General features: G+C 37.4%; 1 protein-coding gene across 1 annotated transcript in view; it reads left to right on the top strand.

Moving 5' to 3' along the window:
- Positions 1–7,181, top strand: part of LOC122358351 (thrombospondin type-1 domain-containing protein 7A-like) — a 91,274-nt gene extending 84,093 nt beyond the window's left edge. Inside the window, 7 exon segments of the mRNA XM_043258139.1 lie at positions 531–704; positions 956–1,051; positions 3,195–3,277; positions 5,738–5,868; positions 5,870–5,949; positions 6,405–6,492; positions 6,948–7,181. Coding sequence (XP_043114074.1) covers positions 531–704; positions 956–1,051; positions 3,195–3,277; positions 5,738–5,868; positions 5,870–5,949; positions 6,405–6,492; positions 6,948–7,083 — 788 coding nt within the window. The 3' untranslated portion in view covers positions 7,084–7,181.
- Positions 7,182–12,314: the final 5,133 nt, after the last annotated feature.

The following is a 12,314-nucleotide window of genomic DNA, read 5'->3' as shown; positions in this document are numbered from 1 at the left end:
AATTAATACTCTGGGGAAATATTCACAAATCAGGACTGCTATTATAACAGGACGGACTGACCTACTTCTGTTAAAAAAAAAACACCCCGAGATCGCACACACACAAAAAGTCTTAATATCCTTGACAAAGAAAAGAAAAAGAAAGTCTGCAAGTGGAGTTTGTTATTGTTAGACCCTGTAGGTTGAAAAATGCTAAAACTTTTAATTCTTTAGGGTTAGATCTATTAATGAATCACTAGGCCCACACAGAATATGTGCCTGGAGCTCGTCATAAATCTCTATGGACTTCTGTAGAGTTGAAACTTTGTCACTTGCTAGGTTTATTTGTTTATTAAACATTTTGGTGAGTTTAATTATGCCTTTAGCTACCAGTAACACTGTGAAACTCTCAGCACCGTAATATATAATCTTCCAGCTAAATTCATGTTTGTTGCTGTGATGCAAATGTATAAATAACATTTTTCAAACTACCTTTGCAAATGGCAATATCAGTCATGATTTTCTAAGTGAGGTGTTTATGTATTTGTCAGGTGAGTGTTACCTGACAGACTGGACTGTGTGGAGCCCTTGTCAGCTGAGCTGTATCAGCGGAGACGATCTGGGCTTCGGTTCGGTGCAGGTGCGTTCTCGTGCCGTTCTAGCTCAGGAACCTGAGAACCTTCTCCAGTGTCCAGAACAGGAATGGGAAGCCAGGCCATGTACAGGTGAGCCAAAACTAATAGCATTTAGGGCAGGCATTGCAGTTTCACACTAAAAATTTGTTTCTGAAATCGTAAATTAAATAAACATTACTGGAATATGCTTGCATGAAAGATCTGCGGCCGTAAAACTTAATTGTTTAAATCTGGGGTAGTTTTAAAAATAGTGAAGTTTAAGGTTTTAAAAATGAGTTTTCATTATCATTATAATTTTCTTTTTATGTATCACTGTTAATACAGTTTTTTTGTGTTTTAAGAGGGTCAGTGTTATGAGTACAAATGGAAGACCGGTCCATGGAAAGGCTCATCTCGACAAGTCTGGTGCCAGCGCTCTGATGGATTAAATGTCACAGGTATGTGCCTGAAATTTAATTACATTTAGTTTTATTTACATTTTATTGTATTTAATTAATTAATTCAATTGTATTTAATTTAAGTAATAATATTTTTTATTTTTTACATTTTTTGGAGGGAATAAAAATGATAGTGCATCCCCATTTGCACAAATTGTACAAGCAGAGATAAGCCACACTGTATCTGTTTTTCGATATTCAGAGAAAAAAAAAACATCACTGTGACAGAAGCGTCAATATTCCCTCCTCAGAGAGTGTTTGATGACAGACTGTGGTTTGAGATAAAGTTGACGTCCTGTGCTGTCATTTCCTGTCAGGAAAGGCTGAAGGGTTCGCTGTCTCCTCTTTTTTGTATATACTTTATGGAAGTAAGCTTTTAATCCATGACAATGTGACACCCACATTTAATCCCATTCACCATTATGCCAGCTGTCCTCTCATGTTAATGTGCCTGTGTGTGTATTTCTGCGTCTCTCCTTGTTTTGGTCCAGACATAGAACAGACTCTCTACTGAAGAGCATCGTAAATGCATTGCAATTTGAGATTTCATTGAGCTTTGTACGACATATTTATGCAGCTTGGAATCTGTCCCTATGATTTTCAAATGTTTATTTGTCCTCTATGTCGAGCTGTCCAAACTGACCTCGTTCCAGATGGCACACACGAGTCTGGCCACTTGTGATTGGCAGAACAGGGCAGCAGAACTTCTAAGGCTGTAATCAAAACCTCTACCGCAACCAGGTCCCTGTTGATGCATATTCATGAGTTTTATTAAGGTGTGCAGAAGTATGAATATTCATACAGGCTGCTAATTGGTAAACATGTTACTGCAGATGCTTACAGTTGATAGTGCACCTACTGTATAAAGAAGAAGTCTTTTAACACGTCAATAGCTTTATTTTATTGCTAATGATTTTTTACATACTAAAAGAAGAAAAACCATTTCCAATTTTCCAAATAGCTTACTGATTTACACTTGACACAAATGACAAATCTAGTGCTGGTTGTGGCCTTAACAATTGTCATGGTGTCTTGCGGCTGCAGTCAAGAGTGTTTTCGGCATTAGAGCGCAGTTCTGTTTCACTGCTCTCATTGTTGATTGGATGTATTGATTCATTCCAGCTTAGAAAATAACACCCTGCACTTTGGCGCGGCTGCCCATTTCAGTGCTTTTATAGATCCAGTGGATTCCCACAGGCTGCGATTTGTAGAGAGGAAGATGGAACGTGAGCGAAAGGATGTTGAGATTGTACGCGTAGACGACCCAAGAAGAGGATCATTTTTAATTGTGTTGGCTGACGATAAAACGGGCAGAAATCTCATGGACGGAGTTGATGGAGTAGCCCAAGCCTAAATATCTAGGGACCAGTACATCATACAGACTGAGAATGGGCTAGAAATTACGTACAAATGCCCTAGTAACCCCACAGAACACCTTAGCAACCACCAAGAACACCTTAGCAACCATCCAGAACATCCTAGTAATGCCCTAGAAAACGCTCAGAATGCTTTGAAACAGGGTCCTGCAGCCACAAGGGTCCACAAAGTAGAGGGGAAAAGGGTTCAGAAAATAATTTCATTTCATTTAATGAATACAAGTATTGCATATAATTAATATTTATTATATTCTTAAATTGTACATCTAACCATGAAAGACCATGTCTACTGCATAAGAAAAAATAAATAAAATTATACAATACTTTGGTCATTCATACTTCTGACATGAAATCATAATCGTTATAACAATTTGATATACCAAGTCATGATTACGACAACATTTCATCATTTCGATTTTGTCATAATTATGAGAATTACAAGAAGGATCGTGGCAAAAAAAAAAATGAAAACCCTTGCTTTTTAAAATACTTGAGAAAGTTGTCCATTTTTTTTTCCTCCGGAAAATGTACAAATGTAGTTGAATTTAATTATTGCCTCATGCCTCGTATCAGTTAACAGAGTAAAGCATGTCTGGCACTCTTAAGCAGTACCAAAGAGAGAGGAAAAGAGGATGAATTTGGGAGAGCAGCAGAGTCTTTGATGCCTCCTGCCTCCAGGACAGTGCCATGGCTAAAAATGGGCATGCGTTTGTGTGACAATGCCATTAAACAATGTTAATACAAAACTTTGAACTCTTTGCCTGCAGGTGGATGCCCGTTGACAAGCGAGCCGGTGTCTGACAGATCATGTGACCCAGTTCATGACAAACCTCGCTCCTACTGCACCGAGGTTGAAGTATGTGCGCATGTTTATGTGTGGACGCCTGTTGAGGTGGGATGCTGGGATGCAGCCAGACTGTAAACAGGGCTGCATGGATATTCAATACAGCAGGATTAGACTTCCTCCAGAAGAGAGAGAGATAGTCTTGAAATGTATAATGGGAAATTCTGAAACATGAGAACCGAGATGCACCGGCCGTAATAGCAAGATTTGATATCCTCTTATCAACAGATACCATCTTAATAACCTTAGATGAAACTATTAAAGCTACTTGATACCTGATAAATAAAAAAAATAACAGTGTTAGTCTTATGCATTGGCTTTATCAAGCTCTGTGACCAGTGTGAGAGGATATTAAAACTTTTAGTGCTAGAGATCTGTGCAGGCACAATAAAACACCTTAAGTCATTATCAGTTGAGGATGGAAGCACTGTTTTTGAATGTGTTTATGTTTGCATATGCCTTTTTTCGATTTGTAAAATCCTTTCAAATAAATTAGAACTGCCATTTATTTTATTATACATTTTTTATTTAATTGTATTATCTTTCTTAATTTAAGTTAATTTATGTTTGTTAAAATATTATTAAAATTAGCTTTAAAAAAATCATGTAGCTTGTCAAGAAACTGTGCTCTAATCGCATACACTAGGTACCATGTACTCCACAGTTTAGTATGAATCTCACACTGTTATTTTGTCATGCAACATAGTCCTTTGATAGTCCTTTCCCTTCCACTACGAAAGGAAATCTTTGATTATCGATTGCACGAAGAGTCGCCCCGATAAAGTGCAACATCCAGGTCCTTCAAGTGCACTTTTTCATTTTGGAAGTTTCCATAGAATGCAGAAGTGTGCAAATCATTTGTGACTCAATTTATGCGGGATGCTTTTTTCCTCACGGCTAACTGTGATCACATGTCAAATGCTTGGAAACAGTTTATCCACACTCTCCTCTCTATGTATGTATTTTGTTCGTTTGAAGATAATCCTACATGAAATGTAAACATTCACTGAGCTACCATACTTGTCCTGCAGCATACAATCCCCCTCCACTGCATACGAACTGAACGTTATATGCAAGTGAAGATTGTGAGCGTGTCTGACTCGGGTCTCCTGGCTGTGTAGTGAATCCCACTGCACTGTGGGAAGAAGCCGCCTGTATTCATATCAGTTTCTTCTGCTACATCCAGACCTTCTCTGGAGCGCCCTTCTTTATAGATGCAAATGCCCCAGTGAATTCTGGTTTTCCCTTGTTCGCATAGATCTGACAAGGGTTGTGTTTGCGTGCGGGCCGATTATCCTTCCAAGATTGCAGTGGGAATAAGAGACCCCCTCCAGACGGCAGGAACCTGGGGGTTTCTCCACATATATTTGCACACAACCACTGCAGAACATTGATGCTCGTGGAGATCCGAATGTCTCGTCAGTGGAAAAACACGTGCTGGGGATGCATCTTATCAACACCCACGCTCGAACATGCACTCGTAGCCTTCAGGATTCACACTAGCTGCGCGTTTTTCAGAACAAAGAAAGCGCTAGAATAGCACATCCACCACTAAAAGTTTCTTTGAAATCACAGCAAGATGCTGCTGAAATATTTTTAGCATCTAACAGAGCTGTTAGCGGAAAAAAGAACAACGTGACACTGGTAGAGCGAAAGCTAGCGATGGTCGCAGGAGGCGGAAAGTGAATTCAATTAGCAGCTGTTTAGAGACTGAGGGAATGCCGCAAATAGATAGCTGTGTGTGTTTTTAACAACTGCTATGAGTGATTTTCTGCTTTCGTTTTATTTCACCTAGCCACACTTCAAACGCTTCATACAACTGATACACAAATAGACAATTTAATAAAACTAACGCCCGATATTAGGCCTCTAATATCAAATAAATCAATTATAATTTTGGTCAACATTGATATAGTCATTGATACAGTATATTATGAATCCCTGTTTAAATGGCTCGTCCATTTATGAATAAATTTATTAAAAAATATAGATTTTTTTAAATGTTATTTTCCGTATTTGAATTCATTTAAAAATGAAATATATTTCTGTGATGGCAAAGCTGCCTTTTCAGCAGCCTTTACCCCAGTCTCCAGTGTCACACGATGCTTATTTGGTGCTATTTGTGCTGCTCAGTATTTTTGTGGAAACAGTGAGACTTTGTTTTTACCCATATACATATAGAAAGTTAAAAAAAAAAATTGCAACATTATATGTGTCACACTTTAGAGCGTCAGTAGGGTCATTTAGGGTGACATGATACATCCACTTACTATTATAATAATTGCATGCAAGTAACCCTAAACCAAACGAATCTTATCCCTAACCATACAGTAACTACATGTAGTTCATTAATATCCTCAGTACTTAAATGTACAATTACACTGAAACAATATGTATGTGTATGTTGATTGCTGTAAAACTGTATCCAATCCATATTTGTAACTGGAGCAATGTCTCCCCCTGCAGGCTGGGGTGTGCGGCTGCGAGGAGGGTTACACTGAGGTGATGACTTCCGATGGAGTGCTGGATCAGTGCACGCTCATCCCGGTGCTTGAGATCCCCACCGCAGGAGACAGCAAGGCCGGCGTGAAGACGATCGAGCCTCAACCCCACTCAGCCCACCGCCAACCTACCAGGCCGCTCCGGTCGCACCTGGTTCCTCCAGCCCTTCGGACCCGGTGAGTTTCTGACTTAATATAACCTTGGAGACACGTTCACAAGCATTTCAGTTTAAAATCAACACTGATATTTTCACGCTAACTAACTTCTGCTAACTCTCTTTAACCTTTTTTTGTTATAACAAGGCTTTTTGCTTTGCTAAATAAATGTTAGATGGTATACAGTGGGCATCACAAGTATTAGACATAGATGCGTGAGTTAAAAGTGAATAGGTTTATCTGCAATATCGCAGCATTGTAAGCACTCTTGATTTTTCTTTTTTTTGATTGAAATTATAAAACGGTAGCGATTTTGTTCAGGTAAACCCTTTCTGAGGTCAAAGTGATACTGTATATAAAGGTCCGGGTAGTGCGTTCACAACAGGTCGTGTTTTCCGTGTTGTCATGGATCTGAACGGCTGAGGTTCAGCGGTGTGTGTGTGTGTACTTGTGTTGATGTGTGTGTATCTGCACAGATGGCAAACTGAAGACCTGGGTGTACGGCGTGGCAGCTGGAGCTTTTGTACTGCTAGTGTTCATTGTCTCTATGACTTACTTAGCCTGGTAAGAATATTTGTTACAACAGCGGACTAGATTTTTCGTTCATTGCATTAAGTCTGCTTTATTCTATTCATCTTTTTTAATCATGTATTTATGATAATACATGTACGTTGCTTTCAGCTTGACTGCTTCACTTTTTTTTCCTAATCAATGTTTTTGTCTTGTTTTCCCCTAAAAACAAGTATTAAAACCTTACTTTGATGTAACAAGTCTCATGGAACATGTTAAATATATAATACTGTATATATTTATTAATTTGATACATTTCCTTTTTAAGCTTAAACTCTCAAAAATATAGATACAAAAATGTAAAATGCATTCTCGAAAAAGATGTGCTGACAACGATTTTTACACATTTCCTATAAGACAAGACAAAAATACAGATTAAGACTTTTTTTCTTTCCTTTTCCATTTATCTCACTTCTCATTTGTCTCCCCAACCCCTTCATATCTATCAGTTTTTGTATGCTGGCCCGGCGCTCTCCTCCGAGCCCGGACCCTTCCATTACCTCTGTGGTTTGGGTCGGACCCAACGACCAAGAGCTGATATATACCTGCCCTGACTGTCAGCGCATTGAGACTCAGTTCAACTAGAACTATCAGCTCAGTCCCTTCCCTCATGGCCTTGCCCTGTGGCCAATCATGTCCATCACCTATGCCTTCTCACAGTCACATGTGCCTTTCTGACCAATCACATGGAGCTGTTTGGTGGAGAGTGAGCAGGAAGACCTACTGGAGTTTAGTAGTCTAGCTTTATACACACTGCTAAAAGAGAACCTCTTAAAGGGATAGTTCACCCAAAATCTTAAATTGTGTCATTTGCTCTTACATTATCCTATGTTATCCCAAACCTGTATGAGTTTACTTCTTATGTTGAACGTAAAAGAAGATATTTTGAAGAATGCTGGCGAACAAACAGCCAGCGGTCCCCATTGGCGTCCATAGTATGTCTATTCCAATTAAAAATATACTTTTCTGTGCTCAGTATAAGAAGGAAGCTCTGTACAGGTTTGCTTCTTTAACATGAGGGTGAGTAAATGATAGCTAAAACAATGTTTGAATATACAGGCAAATATTATAGCCCTTTACTTTACCAACATTGCCCCCTTGTGGTCGGGTCTAACATATCCATCATCACCACTCTCATCTTCAATGAGCACCCATAATTTCTCTTTGATGCAAAATACGTATGTACTCCTTTATGTTATTAATTTATTTAAAAGTTATTGTGACAATAGCTGACTTTTGAGCTAATATAAGGCTTAGAGGACGTTGTATTCACATGTGTCCCTATCTCTGTGTCATAGTACTCGCTAAGGTAAGTTTGGTTTGTAGAGTTTAGTGGGCTGAAGCGTGCTGCTGGCTACTTCCCTGTTCCCTCCACTACTAAAGCTATGCTTCCTGTAAAAGTTAGCATGGCAGCTGATTACTAATCCTAATAATTAATAATCACTGCTAATCTGTCTTCATGCCTCATCTAATGAATCCCTAGTTAAATATTGAATTAAATGTTGCTAAAATAATACGCCGCACGCTTAAATGGCAAATGTGCAGTGTGTTTAAAATAAATGTTTAATTGAGCATTAAAGGTATGTAGGTATGTATTAAAGGTAGGAAATGTAAATAAATATTTAAATAAACTAAAAAAAAAAGATTACAAATAATAAAAATGATCAAATTAATACATATATATATATATATATATATATATATATATATATATATATATATATTATAGTGGTAAAAGCTATGTTAGATTCATCTGTTGCATGATAAGAAAAAGTCCTTTGCTAATGCATGGCAATCAGCAGCAGTGCATGGACATCTAACAACAAAGTAAAACATTTCAATATAGCAAAATGATAAAACACAAATAAACGGATGCAATAGATAACAGATTTAATGTGCTATTAGATGCACAGTAATATAAGGTCAGATGCAGGCAGACAAGCTTGCTATCTTATTGCATCTGTTGAAATAAAATGCAGTCGCTTTGTAATAACAGCTATTATTTTCCCTACAGCAAAAAGCCAAAAAAGCCCCAGAAGACAGATGAACAACAGACTCAAGCCTCTGACGCTGGCTTCACGACGGCGACGCTGACATGTAGCCTAACCACGTTCGCCGTACTACAAATACTCGCCTCCTTTCACAGTCGCCATCGGTACAAGCCTCTCAAACAAGGAGACTCACATAAACTCACCGACTGCTTTTTATATAAGACGCTACCGGAACCTCAGAGAGAGACTCGATCCGTGTTTATATAACGTTACTCCCCCCTTCCTTTTTACGTTCAAGTTTTTTGACTTTATTTCACGAGAGCCTTCATAAACTCTTCAGAAATCTTCTTCAGGGAGTCTGCCTTCACCTCTCTGCCATTGACATCTTTCTGTAACATAGACTTCAGTCTTTTCGGGAGGAAAGTTGCAGGACCTTTCTGAAATTGGGACTTTTTTTTGGTTTTGTTTTTTTTGCTGAGAAAGCACAAAATATGCCCGTCTCTTTCTGTCTAGCCGCGCTTCTTGTCAGCCCCTGCAGTACGTACATTGTCTGTGGCCGTCGGGAAGCCGCATGTTCAGACAAATAAATACACAATAGCATTTTCAGCCCCGAAACGCTCAATATTGTGTGATCGGAAGGATAAAAGACTGCAGATCGAATGGGCTCACTAGCGCCCCCTTATAGAAACTCTGGCCTGCCTTTCCCCTTTTCTGTATCCAGGCTCCATTTTGCACTATATTAGTGCAGCATGAACATTTACTTATAGCATTGCCATAGAAAACTGCCTCTCGCGAACAAGATGATGTACAGTCTTGTGCTAGACACGTTTCTTAAAAAAAAACAAACAAAAAAAGAGCGAGAGAGAACAAAAGTAGCCCTTTTTCTTCTGATGGAACTCACTGGTGTTTGTTTATGCATACTTGTTTACTGGTTACCTCCTGTTTGTGATAAAGGGGCCGTTGAAAGATTTTTGTGGACTCCACAAACCCCTCCGTTGTATGTACAGTTGCAATCAGCCATGTGTTTGCTTTCTTTGCCTGATTGACTCGTGTATGATTCAGTGGTTCTTTTCACCTTAGAGACCCAGGTCGCGAAGTTTTCGCGCTTCAGTCTTTCGTCTCTGATTCCAAGGGCTCTGTGTTCATAATTCGAGCGCTTTTAACGGCATGGCGTTTGATTCACTGACCCCGTTTGAAGTTCATACAGCTTGACCGTCTAACACAGTAACAGCACGCAGTTCACGTCAGCTAGATTCGGAAAGTACTCTGATGTTGAAAGATTGCTTTTGGAAACATTTCGCATTATCACCTATTACGGGCCTGATTTGAGGTTGAACAAACTTGAGCTCGTTCATCACAGGATGAAGAAATGCTGTGGTTTGCATTACGAGGCATTACGTGAGGATCGTGACAGGAGATTTCTAATACAGAAGACTATTATACAAAAAAAAAAATCAGCAACAACTAACTTGAAATGAAATAATGCAGAGACTAAAATCAGACCCTTTATGACATATTATAATTTTATCTATTTAAATGATTCTGTTAAATCGCTTCATAATTCTTGGTTCTAGGACGTTTTAGGTATTTTAACTGAAAAATTTGATAGGAATGTTTCAATATGCATCAGTCCTTTTCTCGCCCCCTTATGGTCGAGGTATAAAATAACCCATCGTTATCATCATCATGAATGAACATTTAAATTTTTTAAAGTGGTAAAGTTAAACTGAATTTAAAAAAAAAAAAAAGTTATATGGAAACACAAAAATGACAAGCACATACCAAAATTACTAAAACTGAAATGAAAAAGGACCAATCCTAATTCAAAAATATCACGAATGAAATGAAAAACACTAAAATCACGCGGTGAAAATGGCCAGCTTTGCTGTACACTGCCTGCTTATTACACGGTTATTTGGCAAATACAAATTGACATAAAAATGTATTTAAATTAAACAAAAAATTATTACTTTACTTTTTATATTATTGCGAAGCTAACTCTAAAAAGTTGGTTACAAAATAATGAAAGATCCCCCAACATTCCAGTAATCAATTTAAACCGAAGTCATTTATTGTGATGCATTGGCTGAGGCACTAGATGGAGACCAGGTGCATCTGACTTGAAAGTAATGGCAGTCGGATGTAGTGACCGGACTTCCTTATTCCAGAAAGCCGTGTAATAAATTTTGTAATGTTCACTTTTCAAAGGAATTTTTCTTTCGTTCTACTGTTATCATTTATATTATTAGTGTTTTTAAATTATTATTATTATTTATTTTACAAAGTGCGAGTTGTCACCATGCCATGAACCTGCGTAATGACACGCCAGCAGAATTAATATCAATCAGATAAGACTGAAATAGCCATCAGTGTCACCGACCCTACTACAAAAATGGGTAGAAAAGCACAAATAAGTAGGTTAGAGGCCACTTTTCCAAAAACCATATCTACAGTGAATGAAATATGGCGCTATTGATCTCTAAAGGCATATCATTGAATTTGTTTTCAGATCACGACGGTGAAAGGAATGTTTACTTGTGTTAATACTTGTTTTGTTAATTTGTAAATACATGAATGATCTTTTATTTAATGATTTCTTTATTATATATAAATTAGCTCATTTCTTTTTTTCTACACAAAGTGTTTAGTATAAACCTCTCCAGTGTGTCTGACGGTGTGTGTGTGTGTGTGTGTGTGTGTGTGTGTGTGTGTGTGTGAGAGAGAAGTCTGTTGTTACTGATCTTCGCTGGGGCGAACCAAGTTACTGTGTGAAATGTTGCTTTCTTCTTTTCCTACAGGTTGTTTATATGTGTCTGATGAATTGCTGATAATAAACAAGAAAAACCATTGCTGTACATGTGGCTCATTTTAGTTTTAATTTCAGCTCGCTCGTTTTTCAGTATCACATTGCTTTGAGAAGGTTTAACGTCTAAGCACTTTTCTTTGAGATCATCCCACTTTTGACTGACCGTTTTGAGGGCGCATTCATTCAGTGCAACGTGACCAAAAAATCAACCACGATAATGTCATGGTAAGATTTAAACCAAAAAGGTTATTTAACATATACATATTTAAGGGGTCAATGATGGCTCTGTCACATGAAAATGCCAGCATCATCCGAGATAACATTTTATTGTAAGGTTTTCCTGTTACACGTGTGACTTGAACTCACTATAATAATGATTAATTAAGCATAATTACATGCAAATAGCCTTAAGTCAAACCTACCTAACTATATAATAACTACATCTAGTTAATTAATATCACTTAGTACTTAAATGTATAATTAAACTTGTCTTGTCTGACATGTTCTTTAGCGTCACAGTTATTGTTGTACAATATGAAGCACTTAATGCTTATTAAAACTGAATAAATAATTTTATTCAGCAATTATAACAAGACAGAAGCACTGATCAAAAAGACAGCAGAGACAATTACAATTTTATGTGTCTATATATATATATATATATATATATATATATATATATATATATATATGTGTGTGTGTGTGTGTGTGTGTGTGTGTGTGCTTTTAAACAAAGAATCCTGATTTTTTTTGTTGTTATTATTATTATATAAAATATTTATAAAATTATTGTATTTCCACAAAAGCATTAAGCAACACAACTGTTCTGAATACTGGACATGATTAATTCATTTAGTGCTTTGATGATTGATTGATTGATTGATTGATTGATTGATTGATTGAATTAATTAACATTTTCAGTGTATTTTTATCAACTAAATTTAGTCTAACAAGAGTCTTTTTCAAAAATATGAAAAAATCTTACCTATCCCAAAATATTGAAAGGTAGGCTAATATAG

Source organism: Puntigrus tetrazona, chromosome 15, assembly GCF_018831695.1.
Source record: "Puntigrus tetrazona isolate hp1 chromosome 15, ASM1883169v1, whole genome shotgun sequence".
NCBI lineage: Eukaryota > Metazoa > Chordata > Actinopteri > Cypriniformes > Cyprinidae > Puntigrus > Puntigrus tetrazona.
Note: the sequence above shows the minus strand (reverse complement) of the source record. Positions and strands in the feature narration are given on the sequence as shown.